Genomic DNA, 27,866 nt, shown 5'->3' with positions numbered 1-27,866 from the left:
TTGCTGTCAGTGAATCATATTTTATGGTGTTAATCATCTGAAGCTGTCTGAATTTGAAAACATCTTAAACAGAAATTCATCAATCTTAGTAGTAACCCATTTAATAGATATATAACCCTACTGATTTAACACTTCTGTTAGATATACTATTCTCCCCTCTTCGCCCTTGTTGCCCGGGGGCAAATTTAAGACTGGGTGAATTCCTATATCTCTCTTGAAACACAACTTTATTTGGGTAAATTCAAGACGGGGTGAAACTGTTTGCAAGTGAAGAAGGTCGAAAATAACGTAGGGCGAAAACAACCTTGTACACAGTAACTGTGGTGAGGATCGATGTTCTGTCTAAACACGAAATCAAATGTTTGGTGAAATGTGATGTGATGAACAACAGATTTTTATATGACCAATGTCCATGAATCTATGTATCCCTAAACTGTGAAATTAACGAAATGAAAAATGATGCCCTCAAATAATAATGTAACCCACTTTATGCTAAGCATTATAAAAAGGTCCAAAATCCACAGAAACATATTTTAAATGTAGCATAGCAGTTCCTTTCATCAACACAGAAAAATGGAGCTTGGGAAATCTAAGCTTACATGTCTGCTTTACCCCAAATTTATGGAAAGTATTCTACTTTAATCACAGAGAATTAAAAATAATGTATACGTATAAAAACAACATTAATCTGTGGTAAACGGTCCTGGTTCATTCTATGCCAGGTTCACATTATCTTTAGCGTTTCGATAGAACACATGTACACAAGCTCTTTAGAATATTGAATCTGCTGTGAAAATACAACATCACTGATACCGATACAGCTTGAGATTGTACATGTATCTGTTAAATCTAGTAGCATCTTAAGAGCAACAGATCTAAAACTTGCATAAATCATATTGTAAACTGAAAGTGAGAAAAATGCAAAAATATTAATATTTTAATTCTATCAGGATCAAATTTTCAGGGGAAAAATCATGGAAATGTAATAAAATAAGCCGGTAGAGTACATGTATATAATACAAAGAGGTGACATCAGTCCCTCAACTTTTTGGAGACCCTCATCATATAAAGTGTATAACCATATACACAATACAAGAGATAAGTTGGAAAACCTGTTCATTTTTTAAAGATCTTAATCATAGTAACATCATTTATAAAATAATATGCAAGCAAACCCACTGCAAAACATTCATTAACAGTATGAGTTACAAAAATGGATTTCACATTTCAGGCAGTTTGAAAACAAATGTCTCGGAAACAAAATATAGCATAATTCATCAAAATCATAGTTAAAAGTTAAGTATATGATCCACATGGACTATAAATGGATAAATAAATAATAATATGTATTCATATAAAACAAATTTAATATGTACCCTATATTCAGATATGTCATCACTTTGATATTAACTCTCCATCGGAGTTGTCTTCCCCTTGCTCCATTTTCTGAGTAATTTTTGCCATGTCATTTTTATGTTGGGTTTTCATTTCCTGTCTACGAACTTCAGTATACGCCCCTGATCCGAACAGCACTACAAAGTTACTGGTCCACCACAGCACTGACTTGTGGTCCTGGTAATACACACAGGCAAGCACTGTCTGGGCGCACGCTTTGGCCGTTCCTGATATGTTGTGAGTGAGGGGAGAGGTCACCTGGATCTGTAATCCTGTTATGTAACCAATCGCAAATCCAAATACCCCTCCGATTGTCATAAAGGTCCAGAATGTTGTGTTCCCAAGCTTTGGGAAGCTCCAGACTTCTCCAAATTCTCCAAACACCAACATAAGGGGGAGAAACAGGAAGCAGGCATTGACATTATTGTAGAAGGTCAGTCGCCAGATGTTGTTGTCAACGACGGCGAGGACTTTCTTGGTGAAAATAGAGTTCAAGGCCACACAGGCACTGGCCATGACCCCAAAGAATACACCCATTACCGACAGGGAGCCTGCAAAATAAAGTAAATTCACTGGTGGTCTTCACAGAGTGTAAGATAATGAAAGGATGTTTCTATTATTCTATTATTTAGCTGTATATGCAGGACAAAGTTTGACTTGACGGAAAATTTCAAGTAAATTGAACTTTGAAAATTATTACAAAGAACTCTCTTAAATGTGAAAAATGCATAACAAATGATGCTTTTATGATGTTCACATTCAATTTTCTGTGTGATAAGTCATCTTAAATTCTCCTTATTTACATATAAGAAATTAACAGTCCTGAAAAACATCTATATAGTAATATCTTAATAGTTTAATTTCTACGGGCTGGTTAGGAAAAGTAATGAAAATATCATGATGAAAACTTTTTGATAAGCGATACTTTGTGATCTATAGATCCCTCTGTAATTTGTTTTCAATTTATATGTCTGTTAGTATTGAAGATACAGGTGTGCCTTTTCATAAAAATATTTTTTACCTGCCACCCCTTCTTGATCCACTCCCATAAAGAAGCCAGCGATGATGATCATACAGCAAACGATGGCCTTCAAAGAGGTGCTCTGCTGTAGCATTGTGTAGGAGAACACCTGTTGATTGAGACAAAGTCAGGGAAATGTAAAAGGACAAAACCCGCAACTACCAACAACTGTATTAACTGTATAATTACATCGATTTTTTTTTCAATGACAACACAATGACTGGAAAACATTGATTCTTGATGAGCATGATGAAGTATAAAACTTACAGTTAATTCCACTATCTGATTGTAGTCTGATTAGTGATATAGATATATATTTCATAAAAAATGGCTACACAACAAAATCAAATCATTTTTGGTCTTGAGAATAATGTACAAACCACATTGAAGACAGTTGTCAGGGACCGTCCTATGTAGTAAAATGCCACTCCTACATACTTCAGACAAAGGTTGTTGAACGAGATCATGCACGCAAACACTATGGACAGAGGGAGCACCTGCAAGTGCAAAATACTCTTACTGCTAAACATCAAACAGGTTTTCAAAATAAACATGTACATGCATATGGTCTGTTATATACTTTTCAGTTAGTGTTCATACTGTTAAAACTATAGACTTGTCTGTGCAAATTTTTCAACCATTTATTCACAGCATTATATACAATTTAGTCAGTTAAATAATTTGCGCAAGAAAAAGAATTCATTGAGGCAAAAATTGACACAGCTCGCACACTAAAATAATGAGTATCATTAATATAAATTGACATCTCAAAACATTGTCTAATTCTTGTTGGATTGCAGGTTTTTCACCATCCATAAACATCTACATTGCTGGATTTTATCTAAATATTTTCAACTTATCATCATAGTCCTATAACTAAAACTACATGTACAAGTTAGCTAGCTAGCTTTATATTCTTCATGCCTACCCCTTTTAAGATCTGTGTGTCAATCACAATTGAAGGAAATGAGATCTGGTTGGGGAAAGCCTTGGACAGAGCACTCAGGATGCAGCACAAGCCAACCGTGACCACACACTGGAACCAGGTGATAAACAAGGGGGCGTTCAGCTGGAACGAAAAATTCATGATAATTATTATAAGAGTAGTAATTTACAAGATCGTTTTATGTATTACTGGCAATATTTTTCTTATGAAGTGTTTTGTGTATAAGGTAACTTGACAGCTTTCAAATCCATTCAGTCTGTTCATATTCATACTCAAAATACATGAACTAGGTATGTACCAGCATTATATTCAAATTATTTATGTATAAGTAAGGTGTTTGTGTTTGGATCTTATAATTGTTTTTTAATGAATAACATTGAGCTACAAAAAGTTTTATCAATTTGAAAAATAAACATCTTTATGATGAGTCCTTAATACATATGTGAAATCCCCAGCATTGAAACTTTTGATGATTTTCATAAGTCTTACCTTTAAATCTTCACTGCTCAATAGATACTTGTTGAGAAATACCATAGAAATAGAAATAACCCTGAAATTTAAAAAAGTCATTCTAATAGAGTATGTACACTGTTGATGAAACAGTTAAAGGAATATACACCACCACTCACTATTATGCATAAAATTTATCTGACAAAAAATTATCAAATCAAACACATGGTGTTTGAAAGTGATTTAAGACTTCATAAACAATAGAAGCAAGGTTATTTTTTAGATATATTTAGTAGGCAATAGTAGCATTGCTATATGGACCATAGATAGCCTCAAAGGTTGGTAGTAGAGTAGCTGAAGAACAGTATGCCATTAATAGCAAGTTTTAACTTTTTGTGTTTAAATCAAAGTACTGAAGAACTGATGGGAGTTGATTTTATTGATTACTGTTCATTTTTAAATCAAAGATATGTAATTTCGCATAGCATGTGCAAGTAGTTTCTTAGCGCTATGTTTAAAGAATATTAGGCAATTTTATTCTTATATGAATTATCGGGCTTTTCCGACAAGAATTCCGGGCTATAGATCGATAACTCATTATGAATCATGCTGTGTAATATCAGAGAAAAAATCTTTGGTAATATTTAAAAATAGAATTAATGCAATCAACTTCTTAAGAATTCCAAGCTATAGACGGAAAACCCATAATGAATCAAGTTGTGTAATATTTAAAAATAGAATTAGTGCCATCAAATTCTATGTTGCATTATGTATCAGTAATCGAAATATTTCTGGAAAATTGTACCTAAGCAATATTGAACTCTGGCGAAGGAACAAATACGACAACAAAACATATCTAAATTGTTTGCAGCATTTAAAATCTGACTTAGTATTTATGAATAAGTTTCTTTAAAAAATAATGCTTCTGAATGCATTCCGAATTAATCAATCATTTTCAAGTACTTAAAAGTACAAAGTCTTGTCAGCAGTGGTGATTTGTGTTTAGGTCCAAGCACTGTTTCAAATCCGGTCAGCCAGAGAAACTGCATAGGAGAGTTGATTAAAATCAACTCCCAAAAACTGTAGTTCCACTACTCTCAGTAGAAATTTGACTCAACTTGATATTTGGACTGATACTTCATTCAATCTTGAAACAGTCCTTTATAATTCACCTCAGTCAATGATTCTTTGAAAATTCTGCCCAAATTTTGGTCACTTGTGACAGTTACAACTGTAATAGTGTTTTTGTTTCTCACACTCTTTAGTAAACTTTTCTCTATCACATATTAGGTCATTCAAACAGTTTATCTGGCTGGTGTGTTTGGCTTTTATTTAAAACTTAATCAGTATATCTTTTAAAACAAAAAAGGTTCCCTCAGATTTGTTTTTCTAAGAGAGTTTTACATCAATATGCAATTTTGCGCACATGCAGCATCAAAATTCTTGGGGATGATGAGCAAAAAATGAAACAACATCAAAACAAACACACCAACTGTATAAATTGTGGGCAAATCATTACAGTACCGATCAGACCAAATGTAACAGAAAGTAAACCCCAACTAAACCCTGGGTGTACTTTCTGGGTTTACTAAAGTGGACCCAGAATAAACCCAAAGTAAAGCCAGAGTGGACACTGTAAACCCGGTCAGAAGTATACCCCTGAAAGCAGATGCTATATGTGTATTCGGAATATACAAGGGCCAGGAATTACCGGTACAGGCAGTAGGATGGTAAGATAAGAGACGTGTCTGCTTCACACTTTAGTGTGTACAGCAACTTACAAGTAAACCCCGAGTGGACCCTATTGATTTTCAAAAAGTAAACCTCAAGTAAACCCCAAAAGGAAACTCCGGGTTTAGTTGGGGTTAACTCTGGTGTTAGCAGTCTAGACGGGACTCCCAAAACGGAGTTAACTCCCAAAACGGAGTCTTTGGCTCCATCATGCATTGCGGTAAAATGGCGTTTCTAATGTAAACAACGTGCGAGTTATGCCCCTTAGTTCTAAATAAATCGCTAAAATTGGCCAAAAACACGACAATTTAATTCCAAACTTTCAAAAACATTTCTAAACGTTTATGTGTCATATTAATGTCATATGTTCATAACCGTTTACTTGTATTACGTAAGATTAATTTTTAAAATGAAAAATTCACCCAAAACTTCAATCACGCACAACTATAACTGTTTTGAAAAAAAGTTAACGCTTGGATATGTTTATTTAACATTGTTTGTTAAAAGTATAGTCTCATTTTAATCTTTTTCATGCAAAATTATTTAATTATATTGAATAATTATGTATTTAACATGGCTTCCTAACATCGCAAATGCCGCGAGCGATTATTATTGTTTTGATGATAATTACCAGTTCAATTTAAAGAGTTATTGAATCTAGAGTGACAATTTGTTTCATTTTCTGGGCTTTCAAACAACCAATCCTATTTTTTAAATACCAAAAAGACGTTTTTAATCATCACTAGAGCAACCAGTTTTTGTTAGTAATCGAAGCTTTTTTCGTTTACGCACTTATCAATTAGTATGTTTGGTGATTTTAAATTGTAACACAATACGAAAGAAGTAAAATTTAATGCAATTTACCTTTTATTAACGATTAAATTCCATGAAAAACACAAAAATATCACTTTTTAAGCATCGTCCAAACGTCCAACTTCGAAGAGAAATAACTTTCTTAAGTGCAAATAAACCCCTATTTCGTGCAAATACGATCGATAGTAAATTATATCCTGGGTCTTTTAAAACATGTTAGAAGTCTGCCAACACATGCAGCACTTTGCAAGACGATTTCTTGTTGACCCCATGTTTTCATCGAAAAGTCGCCATATTTTGTACCAGTGCGCATGCGTAGACTCCCAAAACGGAGTCCAAAATGCTTGCAGAAATTCACTTCCGTTGACTCCGTTTTGGGAGTCCGTCTAGACTGGTTAGGTTGTGTCTCACTCTGATCGGTACTGTACAGAGGACACAAAAACAAATATCACGATTTAAACTGCAATGAGCAACCAAAGTTGGGGCAGAATTTCCTAACAAAAATTTTAAGCAACTGTCTCAAGTCATATGGGATATGAAGGTAGTGACATTGCAGAATACATGTATATAATTATGTACATAACCAGCATTAGCAGATTATGTAAAAAAATTACTGCAATGTCACAACCTTCATAACCCTCATGAATCACCAAAGAAAGCATTATTGCTTGTATGTACATCTTTCCATTAACAAGTCATTGTATTAATTGTAAAAGTAGGTAAAATTAACTAAATTAATGTTAATGTACTTAAATCAATGTTAGATAAAAGAAATAATCAAGTTGCCTGCTTATATGGGGATTCAAGTCTGATAATATTTATGGCTTTGTCACAAGTATTTTGTAAACTGAGCCCCATAGATCAGTAGCAAGGGTGTAGCTGGGAGAGCACATGCAAAATATTAAATCTGAATTTAATACACATCAATGGGTATCAGGATAAAACGTACCCAAGAGAAAACGTACCCAGGAGAAAACGTACCCAATCTCTAGGGTATGTTTTCTCCTGGAGAAAACGTACCCGGGTACGTTTTCTCCTGGAGAAAACGTACCCTATGAAAATCATAATTATACTGCTTAATAGTTTTTAATACTTTTAAATACTATTTTCATAATAAATATACAGAAATGTAAGAGTTTTATAGATATATGAATTTAATACTTTATAATTTGAAAGGGGTTTGGACATATTAAATAATTTTCAAATGCTACTTTTATGCATATTTCAATGCATAGATGTATAGAAATATATTCATTTTATGAATAAGATCTTTATAATAATTGTAGCAACTTTTATTTTAGTACGAAATAATTACCTGCCATAAAGTGTTATCAGTCTTCTTCTAATTATCCATTTAGCGGTAGCCTTACCAATTTGAGTTTCTCTATGCAAGATCCCCTGATTTTAATCATAGTGATAATCAATTAAATACCTGAGCAGTTAATTTATTATTATGTATAATATTATGTATTGCCTCCCCACGCAGGAGGTAGAGATATTCACTCTCCACACATTATACCGGTACATGTCAGTGGCGTCGGAAGCAAATTGACTGTTCAATGTTACATTTCGTAGTAGTTTCCATATATATGAATCAAACAAATATTCAAAAGACCTCAGTAGACTTGGTTTTATTAAGCAACTTTGTTCTATAGATAAATTTTAAAAAAAAATGTTAAAAATAACGCGATATCGACTTCTTGACATACTCATCATTTAGTTATCCAAATGAGATTGCAATAAAAACTTATTATTTAACGGTTTCGTTTATGGTGTATTAATTGTTGACTAATTAAACTGCCCAGGCCATGTCCGTGTATGTGTATGTTACAAACTATTGTCTTAATAATTTAAGTACATGACCATGGTGACTATGCATTTAAAAACTACAGCAACAAATGATACAAATGTTCATTGTATATTTTATTTTGTTTCATTTAAGAATATCTATGGAAACCATTATTTTCATAGGGTACGTTTTCTCTTGGAGAAAACGTACCCTATAAATTGGGTACGTTTTCTCCTTTGTACGTTTTCTCCTGGGTACGTTTTCTCCAGCATTCCATCAATGGCCATACAAGTAACTGTAGTACTGATCTATTGAAGGGCAAATTGACATGGTTTGGTGCAATATGACATAAGGGCTAAAGGTAAAATACTTCATTTAATTATTTACCTACTAAAATTTCGTCAAAACATATCAATGTGTCCTGCAATAGATCAGTACCGCAGTTACCGTGAAAGGGTCCATTTCCTTGCCACGGCCGCGCACGGATTTTTCCGGTCTCCTTGTATCGACGTATCCGGGTGTAATTTATAAAGTTCTCCCATGAAAGTTGTACATGTAATTAACAGTTCTCATACAAAAAATGCTTAATATAACAACACTTGAAAATGTCGTGCCTATGTTGCTTGCTTTATTGCATTCTTCGGTTACTGGAGATGTTCCTGTGATGATTTTTTGTTTTTGTTTTTTTTTTCCAGATGAATAAAAAGTACACGTACCAGTAGGCAGCCACAACAGACGCAATCTTAACAGACTTGGCGAAGAACGACTCCATTTTGTTCCTCCTTGTCATGCCCGACTGATTATAAAAAATCTTTTACAACTTCGTTAAAAACTCAAAACACTGCGTGATGTTGGTGATCATGCCACGACACTGCACATTTCAGAGAACCAGTTTAAAAACGGGGAACCGGTTTTAAATATATCGTACGTAAAATGTTCGCATGAATTCGTAAATGTTTATTCACTTTTTTCATACTTTTTTTTATAATAAGCGCTAAAAATCTATTATAACAATAAATCTGATATAAATATAAATTGATAATAAAAAATATTTAAACAAACTAATGTTACAAAACAAAAGGCTCCTAGGCCTCAACAGTCACCTTGATTTTTTTAATGCCTAGCATAATTTAAAATTGCTTCAAAAAGTTATTTCATTTGTAGCCTGAAAAAATTCAATATTTAATTGAAAAGGGGTTGGGAAGACATGAGTTCTTGCTGTATATCAATATAGATTATTACATGTCACAGATTATCCTTTATGAACCTGAGAGTCATTATTTTCGTGGAGGTGCTAACTCTTGATTACTGTAACAACGCTGTTATACCTGCTATGTGCTGAGAGTAATGTTTTTATAGCTATGGTTTTTATATTCATTTATTTTCACCAACTGCATGAACTTCTCTTAAATAGCACCAGAACCCCTGATCCAAGGGTCAAATTTCAAAATTCTCGCAGCTATGCTAGAGATTAATCCTTGCTCATAACAGCAAAGTAACTGGCTTGCAAGATGAGTATACCAAGAATAAGCAAAATCTAAAATTCAGCTAACAAGGGCAGAGACAATACAAAAAAAGATGCCAGCTATAGAGCACTTTACACATGTACAACGTCATTAATGCCCACAAAAGGTTCATGATATTTTGAGCCAGCATCTGTCTTGTGGTTGCTGGTGTAACAGTGGTCAGTTATTTCCCTCTTAAATCATCCCAGACTATCACGAGATACTAGAGATCATAATCAATAAAGAACAGCAACAATTATTCAGATGTTAAAATGGCTTTAGATTTATTTTATGATACGATATTTAATGAATGAAAACAAATAACAAAATAATTTAAGTAAAGAACAAAATGCTAGGGAAATGTAGTGGATTACTAATGATATTTACCTATGATAGATTTGGCGATTCGAATTTAATGAAGTAAATATTAATAAGAACCTCTGGACGACAATAAATAAATAAAAAAGGAGACAAACTCCTACAGATGTCTGTGACGAACGAAGAAAAACTACCGAATGCTCCAGGGAGCAGAGGAAATGTCCGGTTCCCAGACGATAGCACCAGTTGTCAATGACATCCGCAACTTCATCCAACACGAACCAAGAGACCATATAACTCTAAATAAAAAATACAACTCCACTACACTGGCAAAACACATACTGAGACGATCAATAGAGGCTTCCCCAACACAATATCTTTGAACTTCTAGGGCCATAAACTTCTGTCACAATTTGATACAGAGCTAGCTCCTTTGTCTGCTAATTTTAGTGCTTGGGAGAGAAGAATTGTAAAGCTTGCAATCAGACTGATTCTCTGCCAACTTAATATAAGGCCCCTAGCATGGAATATTATTTTGTATTTTAGCGACATGGACGGTTATACAATTTTAAAGTTAATCCTTTCAACAATGAGAGAATAAACTGCACAACTATTGTCATGGATGTCAATTTATTCAGGGTGTACAATAATTTTAAAATGTTAATAAAAAATTGTCAATAAATCACTGATCATCTTCACTAGCCAGTAATTTAACGATCTGCTCTTATCATCTCCAAACCTGGCAGATTTGGTACAAGTTTCATAGCCTTTGATAAGGGCTTACTACCAGATATTAATAAATGAAATCACATCCGTTTCAATTACACATTGTTTACACATTCACCCTTCTTGCACTTGGTCGAAGGTACAGGCACGTAGCATCACTTTATTGCACAAAAAAGATTTTTCTGAAATTTACGTACAAAAAAAAGAATTAAGATGGAGTTGCCCTCACCCCTTTTTTGGGATTGGAAATAAGGAAATAAACAATGAAATTGAAGTTAAAGGTATACTTGACCCCCACTTTCAAAAACAATGCTACGTGCCTGAGGTAAAACACTTTTTGATTGGATGCAATGGTTAGTCAGTGTCAGATCAAATATAAATAGCTGATGACATGAAACTTTTACTAAATCCTCACAGAGTTGAACAGGGGAGGAGCAGATTGTAAAACCTTGGATTGAGAAGATGATCAATTTAATTCTGATCAACTCATATTGTTTTTACTGACCATATGTACTAAGATTAACTATGAAGAAAGTTCACATTGGTGAATTCTTACACTCATTTTAGGATCGTATACCATGTATTAAATTGTCATGTTGTTTAGCATCAAGGAATGTTCTGACAGCAAGCACTATGATAGACCATGCCTTCACTGTATTCAGTCAATGCATGAATACATCTGTATAGTTTGTGATCAACCTGTTGATTTCCTGTACAACTTTCTGTACATCTGCTTCACTGTCTCCTCTTACGTGAATTTTACTATGTGTTTTTTGAAACTTAAACTCCAATTTTCTTTCCTCGTCTCCTTTAAAATGCAGTCTTATGTTTTTGAGAGAATCATCTTTCTCAATCCAAGAACGAAGCAGAGAGAGTCCAGAGGTGTTCATCACATTTGAAAATTTAACATAAGTACTGCTTGGGGGAAATACAACCATTTCATGTGCTTGTCTATGATACTGCTCTACTTCTTGTTGTATCAGCTGAATCAACAGGCCTTTAACATCTTCCACCGAATGTTGACATTTGGATCTGATGTCATAATATGCATAAATTTCCTCTTCAGAGGTTCTATCCTGGTTCCAACAAAGGGATACTATGGGTTTATTATCTCCATACTTTTTATCCAACACTAAAGGTATTTGTTCCAAGAAAGAAAATATATCAAAATCCTTTGGCAAATTCTCCGGAACCAACAGTTTTCCTTTTGAATAACTTCTCAAATGCTTAAAAGTTTGCATGACTAATTGGTAAAGAAGTTTATAACCTTCTTCTACTTCATGCTCAGAATGTGCATAGACAGTCATTTGTTTTGGTTTGACTCCCCGAGCTGAGAATGATATTCGAGTATTAGTTTTATCTTCTATGGCTCTGATTTTGTAATGACCATCAGCCACTAAGGCTTGAATCATTATAAAAGATGGAGAGTTTCTCTCAAATGGTATTACCAATTTCCGCTTGAAAGAGTGTACCTGAACACCAGTTTTTATTGTTGTTTCGAGCCATTCTCTTACAGGCCCTAGTGCATTTTCAGCCCTTTCTTTTTCAATGGAATGTACATATAAACATATTTTGTCCTCCTTTGTGCTTACACTGTATCCACAACCAGTCTTCAATGATAGAGCGGGAAGCCCTCTCATAATAAAGGCGATCACATGTTCATTGACTGCCGGGATGTTTGTCCTCACCTTCAACACTTCTCTCTCTATTTCCCTCACAAACTTTGAAGGCATTTTAATGTCTATTTCTCTCATTTGTCGTCTATTACGTAATGTTGTGGAATGGTTGTAAACCTTTGGAGCTTCTATGAAACATTTTAGCCCTTCTAGACTCCTAAAAGTAAAAAAAATAAAATAGCATAATTGGATTAAAAAATAATTCTGAACTCAACAAAGTATATATAAACATAGTATATTCTTAATAGATAATTTCTACCCACCACAGGAACCCATTGGTTTTCTATCCACTGAACTGCTTATCAATAAGTGTAAGGGATTGGAAACTTGGGTTCAAATGATGTTAATTATGAACCCAGAACTGGCTTAGCTTATTTTGGTAATCAGATGATCGATTCTGGATGTTCAGGACCCAGATTTTTTTGGACCCCCCCCCTTTTTTTTAATATAAAAAACCCTTGAATAATGTCATTCATCAAGCTTACCCGAATCTCAGCTGAGACCTCATTTGTAGTATCTGACATATCCATTCAAACCTAAAACTGTGCATTTATTAAAAGGTACCTGAGACTTGAATCCAATTTTCTTTTTGGCTTGAATTGTTCATGAAGCAAGATTAACAATTTGTTGTGTAAATCATTTAAACTCATATATATATATATATACGTTTGTAAATCATAAATTCACATACTAGTACTTGCAATCGAGTGATTTAAATCTATTGACATATTACCTATGTATAATGTTTTCAAGATCAAATATTACTTTATACCAGTTTTATTCACCTTACTCTGTTCATGAAAGAAATTGTCAATGGATAGTATGATGATGCGGGCCTGTCAAGCTGGAAACTATCAAGACATCGTACACACAGGCGCTTCTTTATGTATTAAACAAGCGCTTGTGGTCGTACATGTATTTAATTTTATGCGATACAATAAATCCTTACCTTTGGAATAACTGTGATTCCTTCAAAGTCTTTGAAAAATGAGGTACATATCTACACCAGAAGATGGACATCTCGACGGTAAACTGTTAAATGACGGTTTCATGGAGTAACATGCCGTCTCTGAATGTGAAAGTAGATTGTTATAAAGTGAAAATAGGTTTCTATAATCGGGGTACCAGTTTAAAAAGTTGGTAATTTGATTTTTAATGAAAAAAGTTTAGATAAGCTGTGAAAATTATGATTAATGAATAATAAAATGTTTATACAATAATAATATCAAAATTAATGGTGTTTTATTTCAATAATTAAAACTTTTTCCGGAATATAGATGGCGCACCAATCTGTTGATGATGCTGAGTAAAAGTTAAGAAATTTTATGCATCGTTTTTTGTGGGGCAGCATATGAAGCCAGAGAGGTACATTCAGTATTTCTATATAGTAAGTGGTTATATTGGCGTGCTGAATTTGTACGGGACATTTCGTTAATGATTTGGTGAATAAATGAAGAAGTCTTTATCGTCGATTTATTCAGTACAGCGGGCGGTCCGATGTTTGCTCTCTTGACTCATCGTAAGCCCATGTACTTAAAAAACAAACAAATCATTTTCACCTTTTTTGACGTCTTTTCAGCTATGGGTCCGGAGAGTTTGTTATAGATGGTCCATTTTATAACCCATGTGTCACCAGAATGACGGTCTTCTACCTGATTGTTCTTACTCTCCTCCCTGTCAGCTGCTATGGACAGACCCAGCAGATCAGTAAGTAAACAGATTTATCAAAATAGATTGAAAATTAAACAAATGAATTTTGGTTGACTGCTTCGACAAATTAATTGCTGTAACTCCTATTTCAATTCAATTTTTATTGTAGATGCACAGACAGATCAGAGAGAGTAAAATAGATATTTCTTGACAATAACATTATTATGAATTATTCAATAAAAGTCTTTATAAAATTTAAGAAGATTAAATTTAATAAGAGTTTGACCAATGATTTCATTACATTCTACCTAGTATGTATTTGAAACACATATTCCTGAATGCCAGATTTAAATATACCCGTTAGTTTCAGTTAAATCTGTCAGAAAAATCAAAGCAAAATTTGAATATCAGCAATATGTGTTTCTCATGATTTTATGCGGCAAATTCCTCATGTTTAATTAGGAATCTACACTATATATTCATTTGCTTATTTTCTTCCCTAAGTGTTCACTCACAGAAGGAGCTGTCGACGTCCCCATCATTATCAGGCAGAGAGTCATTACTTGGTGAGAGCCAAGGGGCCGCTACCCGCCAGACATTGCAACATGACGTTTGCTGAATCAGAATGGAGTGCCAATTCACCAGATCAACAATGCTATTCTCTCTGTATCAAACTCATCAATGCATCCATGACTAGTTGTGATTTTAAAATGACATACTATGATGGAATAGGGGACCCCAAACCTAGGGTTTGTAAACTGGAAATATTAGAAATGCATGGTATAGAAAGATTGTATTTTGGTTCATTAAAAGACTATAGAGCTACTTAAAACATCAAACTCTTGCACAAATGTATTCTCAGCTGAAAGTTGATAGGTCACAAAGCTCTGTAAAAATTGTCAATTTATTTACAGACCTTCAACTGCAAGAGTTATCCTCCCTCGTTATGGTGCTCCAGCCACATGGAGGTAACTGTGGAGTTGCGTGAGTTGGATAGTTATGACAGACGTGGAGTTGATGGGTATGACCTTACTTTGGAGATTAAGCCTTACTGTCATCAGCCAGCAAGTACAGGTATATACTCTCTGGTGGCTTAGTCAACATACAAATTGCCAGATATATCATCTATCACAGATGTCTGATATCTGAGTCACCACAAACATTGCCTGATATCTCAGCCACTGCAGACATAGTCTGATATACCAGCTACCACAACCATTGTCTGATATTGCAGTCACCACATACATTGTCTGATATCTCAGTCACTGCAGACAATGTCTGATATCTCAGTCTTTACATACTTTGATATCTCAGTCACCACAGACATCTGATATCCCAGCCTTGTCTGATATCTCGGTGTCCGATATTTCAGCCACTGAAGACATTGTCTGATATCTCAGTCTTTACAAACTTTGTTTAATATCTCAGTCACCACAGAAATTGTTTGATTTCTCAGCCTTGTCTGATATCACGGTCACCACAGACATTGTCCGATATCTTAGCCACTGAAGACATTGTCTGATATACCAGCCACCACAGGAATTGTCTGATATCGCAGTCACAACATACATTGATATCTCAGTCACCGCAGACATTGTCTGATATCTCAGGCTTACAGACATTGTCTGATATCTCAGCCATCACAGACATTGTCTGATATCTCAGTCACCACAAATTCATTGTCTGACATCTCTGCCATCACAGACATTGTCTGATATCTCAGTCTCGTTATATCTCGATCATCACAGACAATTTCTGATATCTCAGCCTTGTTGAATATTTCAGTCATGCAAGGCATTGTCTGATATCTAGGTCACACATAATTGTTACATGCATTCACAAACAGAGTTATTCCAATAAATTCTGCGCTTTCTCTGAACAAAAAAATGCTATGGGAGTTTCTGTGTCTAAATGTCATAAAAAAATAGGTATTATTCAAAATCAACTCTGTACAACTTGATTTGATTTGCATAACTTTATAGCCTTAAGGTAGTATTATATGATGTGTTTTTAGTACCTGGGGATGCTTACCTGGACCATTACCTGCGTAAAGAGAAGCGTGACCGTGACACCATCATCATAGCTGGCTCCCTGGTCAGCACGATCTGCTTCCTGTTCGTCATTTTTTGGCTTGTCTATTGCTGCTGGAAACGACAAACCCCACGGGAGAGCTACCAAAGGTCGACAACTCCACTGTCTCATCAGAACAGCTTCAAATCATCAGGCTCAGGTAAAACTGTCTAATGATTGTACAGGTAAAATATCCAACTCTGTACATGTAGGGGAAACTACACAATAATTTATCCTTGTACTGATTGCAAATGATTCTTTTCAGGGATCTCTTTTGGTATATATTTGAAAACCTATAATCTGTTTTGCATGCCTGTATATAGAGTAAAATAATAGACACAACAGGTTCTATGTGTTAATGAATGATTTGTGTGCATTTAAAATTACCTAAAAGAAAATTTCAATTCCATATAAATGATTTTTTTTTAAAATAGATTGTTATTCAAATATACATTTTACTGTAGCATAGAAAACAAGATGCCATTATTTTGTCATATTTTAATTTAATGGGCTTTTCACATTAAATCTGTTAAGTTCTGATTACCTGTATAATCTAAGGCCTATAAAAGGATGATTTTGTAGCACATGTTAACAGTTTATTCTCAAACTGCTATATATCTACATATACCATTGCTTTGTAAACTTCTTCGATACACCAACTTAACAAATCTGCATTATTGATTACAGGACGGAAAGGTCCAGGGACATCCCACTCATCCAATGGAGACCGAACAGAGGCCAAGAACTGGTACCCAATGACCACGAGGTCTCCCCCCAAATACCAGCCCCCTGTGTACAGCAGCCAGGGCTGGGACGCTCCGGCCGACAACAGGTATATAGGGGTCACATCATCTACCTCCTAGTCAGATACTTGAATTGTAGATCATTTCTTTTTCATTGCAGAGATTAAGGATGATGCAATACATGACACTTTTGAAAACTATCATAGTATAACTGTGCTATTTCAAAAACACAAACAAGTGTCATTTGCAAGTGTCATAGGTGACACTTTTAATATTTTGTGTATTCAAATATACAGTTATAAATAATGTATGGATGACCCAATTCAGTGCTCTATGATTCATGGAGACATTATTTTTTAATAAACAATTCTCTAAAATTTATCACTGGAAGTTTTTGTGCAGTCTAATTTATCATAGGTATGACTACTTCGAATTCAATGTATGTAAACAGATGCAGCCCATTTCAATCTAGTCCTATTCTTTTGATTTTAGCAGATACACCGAGCTTCCAGGAACTTCCTATTCTCCTCAAAGGGGCCCAACTCAAGGCTTCCATTTGAGGCAGTTTTCCCAAGGAGAACCATATAATCCACTGGCTCCAATAAGAGAACAACCTCCCATGTACAAACTGACCTTTGAGGTCACAGAGCGATCACATGACCCAGGAATGCCATTCCGAGGACCACCCCCTCTCCCTCCCCGTCCAAATACAGTCCAGCGTCCATCCAAACAGTACTACATTTAGTTGTGTACTAAGAAAGCAGTATTGTATTTAATTGTTAACTAGAGAGTCATTAGAATTCACAGGGGCTAATACTGTGGAATCACTAGATTTCGTGGTGGCTCAATTTTCGTGGAATTCGTGGGTAGGTACCTCTCATCCACGAATTAACATCCCCCATGAATTATTAAATTCTGGCTATAAAGTCTTTCCTTTTGTAGGTATACAAAAATTCACAAAATTATGTCCCAACGAACCTGTAAATTTTTAATATTCCACGAAAATTGGCCCCCACAAATTTTAATGATTCCACAGCATTTCTTGATTGCCAATACTTTATATGTATGTGGAATGTTATTTCATGGATTCACTTGAGTAAGAGATAAGGTATTTTTTATTTGTTTAATATGTTTTTCTTACAGGAATTCTTTATTGAGGGCACCATTTTAAATTCATGAAAATTTAGCTGCTATGAATTCTAATGATTCCACAGTAATTAGATGTGTCTACTGAATGAAAATTTATAAAAATTTATGAATATTTATGTAATTTTTACACTTTTATGCGTTACATATTTTTAGTCTTTATTTTTTGGTACAATGATCTTTGAAAAATTTCTATATTATGAATGCATTTGCCTATATGATGACAAAAAAGAAATTTTATTATTAAAACTATTTTTTCTGTTAGTATTTTATAATTATGCATAAATGACAAAACAATTATGCAAATTACTAAAGTTTAAGGTGGCTCACTACACCTTGAAATTGTTTCTCAAATCAGCAGAAAATTTCTTGATTTTGATAGATTGAATAATGAATTAGAAGTATTTAAGTAAAATAGGTGAGAAATGTGCAATTTTGGATAAAAAATTATATTTTTAAAACTTTAATTCAGTTAATGTGAGCAAAAGACCCACGCGGATTCAAACTCTGACATGATGTGCAATTTTACATTTAAATCACCATCTTGTGACAAAATGTCTTAAAAAGTAAAAGTTTAAATCTTGTGAGGTGCCTTAATATATGTCATATTTACATCCCAATGTTTATTCTTTCATGAACAGTATTTAATCTAACTAACATGCATTATGGTATTCTTCTCTATCGCTTTTATCTGTTTTATCTTTATCTGCAGAATATTCTTAAATTGAAAAAAAATAATAGCATCAAGAATTTTAAATGCAATGCAAGTTAGTACAGATTGTATATTGATACATATAGTTTTTTAATGTTTTGATATGCAATTAAGACCAGTGTGTTCAACTATTTATGATGTCTGTTAACATTGCACTGAATGATATGTCCAACAGTTACAAGATGTGTATTTTATATACCGGTATTTAGCACGCAACATTTGTTTTTTGGATGAATTTCTGTCTAAGGTCATGAAATCATAAGAGGGTTGATTATCAAGGTCAAGATATGTGTTCAAAGTTTCATTCTTTATTATCAAATACTGTTCATTTACTGAACTGGTATATATTAATTAGTGCAATGCTATGAAATGGTACATTTAGTCATTAGTTTGCCATTAAATCCGTATTGATATATTACGGTATTGCCTTTAATGCCTTGTGTGATCAAGCTATGATGGAAATGAAATATTCATCTTGGAAAACAGAACTGATCTGTGATTTTATAAAAACTACATGTAGACTATGCAAGTGTGTACAATAAGTGCCTTAAACAACATTTAGAGGTTGTCACAAATATAAGTACATGTTAGTAAGGTTTAAAACTAATACTTTGTTGTTTTACTGATTATTAATGATGTTGTGATTTGTTGTGGTCTTTTAAGGAGAGACTAATACTTTAGAGAAGTTATTAACCTCTCTCTGTTGTGTGTACCAGATATAGTTATATCTAGAACCTGTTATCATGGTTTCATCATTATTTGTTAAGCACCAATTTTTGGGAATTTTGTCACAGTAAGACACATGACAGTACATATACATGTCCATGTACTAAATCCACTTGTCAAAAAATAATCAAACATCGAGGAATACGGTATTTAAGAAATCACTGTACATGTACAGGTACTGTTAATATGTACAATACGGCGTACTGCCATATGATACTCAATCATACTTTGTCGTACCAAATTTGTATCCATTAATGAATGCTTAAAAGACTGTGATTCATCCATTGTTTTAGCTCAAGAATAAATTATTATCTTATAATGCTAAATAGATTAAACTATATATTACGATGATTAAAAAATAATGCATTGTTGTGTTTTGAATACTACAATTAAACTAAACACATTTAGTTTACTCTTAAGCAAGTTTTTTTTAGTTCATAATCTTCCCATATGTCTTTCTGGCTTTGAATAATATACACTTTTAAAGCAGCAGGAGGGCCTGCTTAAGAATTTTCTAGTTTTGGGTCCAGTTATCTATACAGTACAATCATTTTTGATTATTGCAATCTATTTTTAGCATACTTTACATACTTCAACTAATTCACAAATAAGCACATTAATCCAAGCTCCCCTATTTACCCGCTAGTAGTTGTTGAATCATAGAGTTATTTAGTAGTATGTACTTAATCTAGTGGACATAGAGCAGGATGAAAGGTGCTAAATATGATTAAGTTCTAAGTTCATTTACAGTATTTTTGTCAATATATCTTTAAATTATTTTGTAAACAATGTAAGAGTGTATTTTTGCTTGATGTACATCTTTAAAGATGAAATTAAATATTTTTTGGTAAAATAACATCATTGTTAATATTTTGACTATAACAGTAGAGAAAGATGTTCATGTATTACACAGAATATGTTATCTATACAGTGTGCTTGCATTGAAGTGGAAATTAAGGAGGAGTTAACTCTGACCACCAGTATCTAAGTGAACAGTTCGATCCCTTACACACTGTTAGTAGACTTTGATTAGAGTGATATATGATATATATACATACGGGTTTTCTATAGTTGTTTTTTTGCCTTCTTTTTATTTGCTTATTATAAACCATGTACATTTTATGGATTTTTTGACTGTTTTTCTTCGTTTCTCAAAAATGAGTCATTAGTTGATACATGTACACACATATATACGGTATCCCATGTATGTTTTGTTTTATTTACTGACTTTATAATTTCATATATGCTCCATATTATATATTAGATCACAGAATGTTTAAATGCCAGTCTCCCTATGCACCTTTTACCTACATTATGAATTAATAATCTCATAGAACTTGCTCGTTTCTTGCTAGACACAGCTATCTTTATCTGTTGCTGTACAACACACCTATTTTAGGAGTCTTTTTTCACACGGTGAACCAAGAAAATCTTACGAAACCATTATCAGATTATTTGAAATTAGTAGTATGTTCATAATTTACACATGTTTATAATTATTTTGTTGAGCAAATCAAAATGTAGGGACCATATTTCATGTATAGACATTACAGATTCATTGTGACATACTCTATACAGACTTTGACAGTGTTAGCTAGGAGTGATATTTCTGTCGTCATAGATATTTATAGACTGGATTTTATTGTGTGCAATGTGTTCTAACAGTCCCGTGTGCCAAACCTACCTGCTTTTATATAACTTACATGTGATTTTATTTGCTCTCAGTGATTAAATAAATTGTATTATATGTAAAGTTTGTTTATTTTTGGTTCTTCATGTGCCGAGGGGGCATTCTTAAATGTAAACTCGTGAGAATTAAACATGGAACTGCCCCAAACCAACCCACCCCTGAAAAACCATGACCCCATTAGTACAGCATGCTGCAGGTACCGATGTAAGCTGATGTAAGCTGTGCGACGAAAAGCTACAGAAAACCATCTTTGCTCTCAAACCTCTGGAGAGTTGGAGTCTGTCGTAAATACCAGTTAATGTTTTTAATATGGGATAGGGATGTTAAGGGTAGATCTTCTATAGGGAAAAGTCATGGATCCGCGTCTTTTCTCTATCTTGATTATGTATTGTTTCACTAGTGATTGGTTACCATGGAAATCTAAGATTAAGTAACTAGGTACATGTACTATCGGCCCTTACAACAAATATTCGGTATGTCTATTATTCCAGGTAACTTTGCATGTGCACCATTTAACAGCTAAGTGGAAACGCCTGAGAAGGGTTGCTAGAACATGAAATAAATTTGTATTAAAATACCGGACTTACAATTATTTATTTCAGTCGAAATTATGTAACTACATGTACATGTATATTCAGAACGATCACAGCTTTTAACTTTCTGGCTTTTGATTTACGCTTCAGCTAGCACATTGAAATATGTCATGACTTTCTTAATACTGTGCATAAATGTATCTAAAATGTGGTTTTGGGATTTTAAATCCTTCTGAAAATTTAAACCCATAATGATCAGTAAAGTTTCAGAAAGTAAACAACATTGATAATTGATCACCCCTGGCCCTCTTGTTGATCCGCCTCCCCTTCCCCGGAGATCCGCCCCGTGGCACAATTGTTATCAGCGGGGTCTGATACGGGCGTTGTGTACACACTGACAGCGGCGTGGTAGATCTAGAGAAGGACTCTCGGCAGTCGCCCTCCCCAAACAATCAGGTAACAAACATTTATCTTTATATGTTGTATTGCTCACTGAACTGCCAAAAGGTGGAGTTTGGAGAAGTAACGAACTATATCGCTCATTTTGGAAAATAGCGTAAAAATCAGTATATTGACAGCTACAGTGTAGAAAGCGCGCGAAAATGTTTATCTAAGTAGGTCAATGTATGGGAAACGGTCCATTTCCTGTATGCAGATTATTAGAATTTTTCTACTTCACTGTTTCAATATGCAAGTGTTTAGGATAATAATTTACATTTTACTCAACTTACTACATCACTACAGTGCATGTATAACAGAAATAAGTAACAAGATTTCAACCTAAACCTGCTAGACACACTTTACATCAAGTCATCGGGTTTATTGCGTTGAGAGGTGACGCTCTTTAATAGCCACAGAAAATGACACAAATTTATACTGTATTTTTTTAGTTGAACTCTGTAGTTGACTATGGTCCTCGGAGCTGTCGTGGGCATCGTGTCCTCCCAGGTGCTGGGGGCACTGTGGTACTCCCCCAGGGTGCTGGGTAACGCCTGGATGAGGGTCACATACCCGGGGAAGACGGAGGAGGAAGTTCGTGCTGCCAACAACTGCTCCAAGGCGATGCCGGTAGCCATGGTCTCGTACGCTCTTCTCGGCTTCTTGATCAACTTTGCATTGGGGTAGGTAACTTATGCAATGTGTAATTAGTCCTTCAGTTGATTAGGTAGTTCTTAAATAATAGTATGATTTCTAAATGAATGCATAATTGGACGTATACATATCTATATTCGTGATATTGACGAAAAGGGGTTTCTTTCACGCAACCAAGCAGACATCGCTATTGCCCCATATTATAATAAGTTCTATCAAAAGACCTGGAGTTGAACCAGTGTCTTTAAAAATATTCTTTTAATGCTTAAAACACGCAAATTGGTTTTTTAAAGCTAGTACAAGAATACATGTACATGAGTTTTGCATTCTGTTAACAAATTAGTAATTTTTTTCTTTAAATTAAAATAATACAGAGTGCGCGTGAGACGAAAGCCATTAAATATCTAAACGATGTGATTTTTATTTTTAAAATAGATACCTTCAAGTTTTTACCAATTTTTATTTCCACATTCGTTTGCCCTGTATAAATTTGTTGCCTTTTCTAAAAAAAAGAATGGGTCTAATATGAGACCCTTAAACAAATTCGGTAAACAAGTTGACGTTGTAATCGATGCTGTTTTATGGTAATGTTTACAAATTATGCATAAAAAGTGTTGAAAATAAGATATATTTACATATAATATGCTATTTGAATAAAGAAATAACATCATCGATTTATCCGGAAAACTCATAATTGCGCTGAAAATTTAATTTAACCATGTTGATTATTAAATTTACAGTCAAAAAGTTATACATGTGTATATATAATATATATTTGTAAATATTTTGATTAGCAGGGCAAAAAAATTCTAAACCATCGTCATTGAACATTATTAATGCGTATATAAATACCCCCCAAAAATGGGTCCAGTGATTTAGAATTTTAAACAGTGTGATTAAATATAAAATAAAAATAATTTTTTGATTTTTTTTCTACAGGCCATTGTTAAAGTCTGGATCATGTGTTGACGCGATCGTGAGGGGCGTATTGATCTCCATGGTAGTGACCTTGATTGACGTCGCACATTGCATGTTTTCTGCTCGTCCATTGGTCGGATTTGTAATTGACCACGCCTATGATGTGTTTGTCATTACGTTGATGTGTATCTGCATTGCTACCATTGGATGAAATTGATGTTTCAGTTGTGGACTAGTTGATGTAAATGAGTTTGAAGTTACGAATTATATAGAAGAGAAGTGCATTCTTTTTGAAAAAAGTAGTTTAAAAGAAAAGTAATCAATGTTACTGTATATTAGAAAATAACAATAGATACATGTTAACTTCAGAGTAGGAAGGCCATAATCATTTTAATTATTACTTTGTTTTTATCCTTTCTCGGTGAAAACACGCTCGAATCACAAAAACTGTGTCCTGTGTTCATTTATTTTTTTTAAACCAGTCATACTTTTTATTTATTTTTTTAGAATTTGTTTTTGTTTTTAGTTTTTGATTGTGTTACTTCCTCTTTTACTTAATACATGTATGTTAATATTGACCTCTGTTATTCATTCAACAATTATATTGTCGATCTTTAGCTTATCCCAGGGCCATTGCAGACGGATAGGAAGGTTCAAATTTCAATAAAGACTTTTTGTTTTAATTTGGTTTTGTTTGAATTTTTTGTCCCGCTGGTTCTGATGAAGACGAAAGTAACAAATTGACGTGTACATGGTGTAGGCAGACGATGAGACAGGCTGACGCACAGCAGGGACAAACAACTCACGTAAGCGTTCAGCTCAGGTGAGCTGAAACGTAAAGGGTTTGTTCCTTTGCAGAGTCACACTAATACCAAATATTTTGTACATGCTACCAAACGTTGTGTGATATTTTTTTGGTACTTTTTAGACGGTGGCTATAAATAGCCACGGTCTATTGCTACGGTCCTGACCGGAAGAGTATTTCTCACGGGGACCCTAGCGGATAACGAACGATAACTCGGTTAGGTACATGTATGCAGCGCTATACAGACAATGTTTTATCTACGTGTCGATTTCAGTATGAAAACTAATTTTAATCTTATCAGATATTTTAAGCATTATAGCTGCAAATTATTTTGTACATACATTTAAATAATGTATGAAATTGTGTTTTATTTTAAATGAGCCGTTACCCTATCTGCTTACGCGGTATTAATAATGTAAGCACCAACTGCCAGTTTTGACGTTTAACTCTGTATCAGGACTGCATAAACTATATCACTGCGATAATTGGTCAAGAGATCTCACAATAATTGCTTCTTGTTTTTTTATGATATAAATAATTGTCAGAAACACACTATTTAAACTGGTTTGCCATTTCATATTTCAGCAATTATACTTCATCGATAAATTCAGCCATTTTCAACGCATTAGTTTTAGTTGAGCAGTATATTTTTTGTTATTGTAGCTTATTCCAAAGAATTCACAACAGATACTGACAATGAATATTACATAAATTCCATTTTATTGAACTTCAACCGATCAATGGCACAGTTTCTTCTACAAGTGCGCATGTGTTTTCAAACACACAAAAAACTTTAAATTTACGATACAAATGTGTTAAATTTTCGACCGACCTGTGATTTACAATGTACCTTATTTTGTACCTCACTCAGTCTGTAGAAACATTAATTTTATTACAGGCACCTCAATATTCATCAGACAATATTTCCTGGAGATGTTGACGCTTTACTTGCTGCTGACTTTCTCTCAAACACGCTAATCGACGTCAGATTGTAAAATTCACGTTCAAATCGAGTCGCCATTTTAAATGTTTATAAACTACATTTTACGATGTTTTAAAGATTTTTAGTTCAGATTTTTTTTACATATGCTGTAAAACGTCTTATGGATTTCACGGCGTGTCAGCTCGTGTATCTCTAATTTGCAGCAAACTCTAGCTTTTTTTGAGAAAAAAACATGCGATATTCCATATACATTTATGATACATTGTGAACGGCAATGTAAGATATAATATTTTGTTAACTAAACAGTTTCTGTCGAATTTTTTCACAATGAACTAAAAAACGTAATTCGATGAGCGAAGTACAAATAGTGACTTTAATTCATATGCGCCCGTCCCTGCTAAATGTTTTAGAGAATCTTTTCTTTGGTTTGGGGGCATTTTTTCACTAACAGATAACATTATTTACATATGTACGTAAACATCGCCCCGTTTGTTCTCAAATAATTTTTAACTCGCGAGTACAACTCTATTATGAACTTTCTTCGACATTTGTTTCCAAGTGTTAGCATCATTTTGTCAACATGCATTTACAAATAGGCGGGCCTACATAAATGCGCCAGTTTGTTGCGACTCGCAATTGAAATACACGTCGGTTAGAAAGTGTCATCACTTAACGCAATGCTACATCGGCCGTAGCGTATACATCCATGCTATATTTGCGATAAATAATGAAACATGAAGGCAACAAAATGTGCTTCATTGATGACTGTAGAATTCTGCTGAGCTACAGAAATATAGCTTGCTGGGATTTGCGAACCCTAGATCTATTGTCTAGTACATGCAAAGAATAAAATCAAAGAAGATGGGTGAATAAGGCGTGTAAAATGCCCATATGAGGAATGATTAGATACGGCAAAATTAAAATATCATTAAATCTGATACTTTTTTAAAAAAAATAATGAAAAACAATGTATATTTAACGTAACATCGGGTTGTAATCTTTAAATATTTTAAATACTTGCAATATATTGATTTAAACTGGCGTATGCGTGTCAAAACCTCCTAATCGTGTAATTTTTAAAACTTCAATGCATTTTCTTTCATAGAGTGGGTCTGAGCTCAATATTTTTTTTACAGTCTAAATGTGGTTTAATGGAATTTAAACCGATTGTACTCAACAAAAATGTGGAGAGATGACCCACTACAGTTCAAAAATGTCATTTTGTAGCTCAACAATTGAACGTTTTAGAAATATTATACAAGTCCGTAAATTCGTGGTCATAGTCTCATATAGCATTTAAACAACGAACTTTGTTGTGAATGAAATGGCTCAGTGGTTAGAGCACCAGCCATTAGGAAACTTTATAGAACTCGGGTTTTTAGGTTGTGGGTTCGATACCACCAAAACTTAAAGATTTATTATTTTTTTCTTATCTTTTTGAAATATTTTAAACTGAATATAGTTAGAAATTACCATTTTGTAAACTTGTATAATAACATATCAAATATATTTGATTGAAAAAATGCTAAATTTGAAATTGTATTTTACGACTAAACCAAAAGGGCAGTTGCGCCATCTTATCCCCCCATCTTCTTTATATTCACAGCTGTACGGTCAGGAAAACGTGCGTTCAGCTTGAATTTTGTTTGTTTGGTGTTTTTAAAAACTTATTTTGTATAAATAATCAATATTTATTGTAAGTTTACTAGAAAAGTTTAATGTAGCAAGTAATTTATGCGTGTTAAAGTGTACTGAGAAGCAATAAAATATACATGTGACTTTCCCGAATTCATTCAAATGATTTGAATAAATCTATAGCTAAATACAATAGAACAATTAAATGTTTAAAACGTTGATTAATGAAACTGCCGCGACCGAATGTTGTATGATATTTTTTAAAATTTTCATTCACTTTCGTTGTGAGCAAATGGAAATGGAAATAATCCACCAAAGTCGAAGATAAAATATTGATTTACTCTTCTGTTTCATGATGACGTGCATTCCAAAAGCAATACCAGTTTCATCAAATAGGTTCTTGTAAACCCATTCCGTTTTCTTTACACCTAAATGTATTTACTGACTATGAGATGTGATGATCCACAAGACTGCAACTTTTTCCCCGTGAAGAAAATGAGGAAAAATGCTGTCGAGAGGGACAATTAACATACTATATGTATGCCCAAACAGTTAGTAAAAATAAGTATTTTATCATACCAAAGCTTTATTTGTTCTCGTTACTTTGAGAAATCTACAATATATTTAAAGCACAATAGTCCAATCCACTCTTTTCAAAACTTGTTCCCCTTTGCGGGGTCAACCCAAAGGTCAAAAGGGAAAAAACCTGCTTCAAACAATCAAATATTTGGGCGTACTGTGATGAATCAACTGATATAGATACAAACATATTGATACAAAATATAGATACAAACTTCTATACGACAAAGACTACTGTGATAAATCTTTTGGTT

At 33.8% G+C, this 27,866-nt stretch overlaps 4 protein-coding genes across 5 annotated transcripts; 2 read left to right on the top strand and 2 right to left on the bottom strand.

Annotated features, from left to right (window-relative positions):
* Positions 1-328: 328 nt before the first annotated feature.
* On the bottom strand, positions 329-9,045 carry LOC128159973 (GDP-fucose transporter 1-like). The gene is made up of 6 exons (XM_052823205.1): positions 8,862-9,045; positions 3,852-3,912; positions 3,345-3,485; positions 2,797-2,913; positions 2,417-2,525; positions 329-1,946 (listed from the first exon to the last, which is right to left on the bottom strand). The coding sequence occupies exons 1-6, from the start codon at positions 8,933-8,935 to the stop codon at positions 1,396-1,398; spliced, it is 1,053 nt and encodes a 350-aa protein (XP_052679165.1). The 5' UTR covers positions 8,936-9,045; the 3' UTR covers positions 329-1,395.
* Positions 9,046-10,602: 1,557 nt separating this feature from the next.
* Positions 10,603-13,457, bottom strand: LOC128159922 (uncharacterized). The gene is made up of 2 exons (XM_052823149.1): positions 13,320-13,457; positions 10,603-12,527 (listed from the first exon to the last, which is right to left on the bottom strand). The coding sequence occupies exons 1-2, from the start codon at positions 13,388-13,390 to the stop codon at positions 11,357-11,359; spliced, it is 1,242 nt and encodes a 413-aa protein (XP_052679109.1). The 5' UTR covers positions 13,391-13,457; the 3' UTR covers positions 10,603-11,356.
* Positions 13,458-13,626: 169 nt separating this feature from the next.
* Positions 13,627-19,943, top strand: LOC128161371 (uncharacterized). Of its 2 annotated transcripts, none has more exons than XM_052824652.1 (7): positions 13,627-13,757; positions 13,950-14,077; positions 14,525-14,769; positions 14,935-15,094; positions 16,035-16,250; positions 16,778-16,922; positions 17,326-19,943. In XM_052824652.1, the coding sequence occupies exons 2-7, from the start codon at positions 14,008-14,010 to the stop codon at positions 17,576-17,578; spliced, it is 1,089 nt and encodes a 362-aa protein (XP_052680612.1). In that variant the 5' UTR covers positions 13,627-13,757; positions 13,950-14,007; the 3' UTR covers positions 17,579-19,943. The 2 variants fall into 2 exon arrangements, with proteins under 2 accessions (XP_052680612.1, XP_052680610.1); XM_052824650.1 differs by having other exon boundaries at positions 13,634-13,735.
* A 2,013-nt stretch (positions 19,944-21,956) lies between these two features.
* LOC128159838 (uncharacterized) lies at positions 21,957-24,333 on the top strand. The gene is made up of 3 exons (XM_052823041.1): positions 21,957-22,096; positions 22,531-22,761; positions 23,672-24,333. The coding sequence occupies exons 2-3, from the start codon at positions 22,550-22,552 to the stop codon at positions 23,859-23,861; spliced, it is 402 nt and encodes a 133-aa protein (XP_052679001.1). The 5' UTR covers positions 21,957-22,096; positions 22,531-22,549; the 3' UTR covers positions 23,862-24,333.
* Positions 24,334-27,866: the final 3,533 nt, after the last annotated feature.

This window comes from Crassostrea angulata, chromosome 8 (assembly GCF_025612915.1).
Source record: "Crassostrea angulata isolate pt1a10 chromosome 8, ASM2561291v2, whole genome shotgun sequence".
Lineage (NCBI taxonomy): Eukaryota > Metazoa > Mollusca > Bivalvia > Ostreida > Ostreidae > Magallana > Magallana angulata.
The sequence above is the reverse complement of the archived record's forward strand: the minus strand, read 5'-3'. Positions and strand labels throughout refer to the sequence as shown.

What these genes read in the sequence shown, in the direction of transcription:
- LOC128161371 (XM_052824650.1), top strand. An exon ending in TAGGGGACCCCAAACCTAGG is followed by an intron (nt 14,770 to 14,934) that starts GTTTGTAAACTG and finishes ATTTATTTACAG; the next exon opens with ACCTTCAACTGCAAGAGTTA. An exon ending in CTTCAAATCATCAGGCTCAG is followed by an intron (nt 16,251 to 16,777) that starts GTAAAACTGTCT and finishes TATTGATTACAG; the next exon opens with GACGGAAAGGTCCAGGGACA.
- LOC128159973 (XM_052823205.1), bottom strand. Translation starts at nt 8,935, where the DNA reads ATGACAAGGAGGAACAAAATGGAGTCGTTCTTCGCCAAGTCTGTTAAG. An exon ending in TGAGCAGTGAAGATTTAAAG is followed by an intron (nt 3,486 to 3,851) that starts GTAAGACTTATG and finishes TTTTCGTTCCAG; the next exon opens with CTGAACGCCCCCTTGTTTAT. An exon ending in GGATCAAGAAGGGGTGGCAG is followed by an intron (nt 1,947 to 2,416) that starts GTAAAAAATATT and finishes TTTATTTTGCAG; the next exon opens with GCTCCCTGTCGGTAATGGGT.
- LOC128159838 (XM_052823041.1), top strand. Translation starts at nt 22,550, where the DNA reads ATGGTCCTCGGAGCTGTCGTGGGCATCGTGTCCTCCCAGGTGCTGGGG. An exon ending in TTGATCAACTTTGCATTGGG is followed by an intron (nt 22,762 to 23,671) that starts GTAGGTAACTTA and finishes TTTTTTCTACAG; the next exon opens with GCCATTGTTAAAGTCTGGAT.
- LOC128159922 (XM_052823149.1), bottom strand. Translation starts at nt 13,390, where the DNA reads ATGTCCATCTTCTGGTGTAGATATGTACCTCATTTTTCAAAGACTTTG. An exon ending in GAATCACAGTTATTCCAAAG is followed by an intron (nt 12,528 to 13,319) that starts GTAAGGATTTAT and finishes TTTTACTTTTAG; the next exon opens with GAGTCTAGAAGGGCTAAAAT.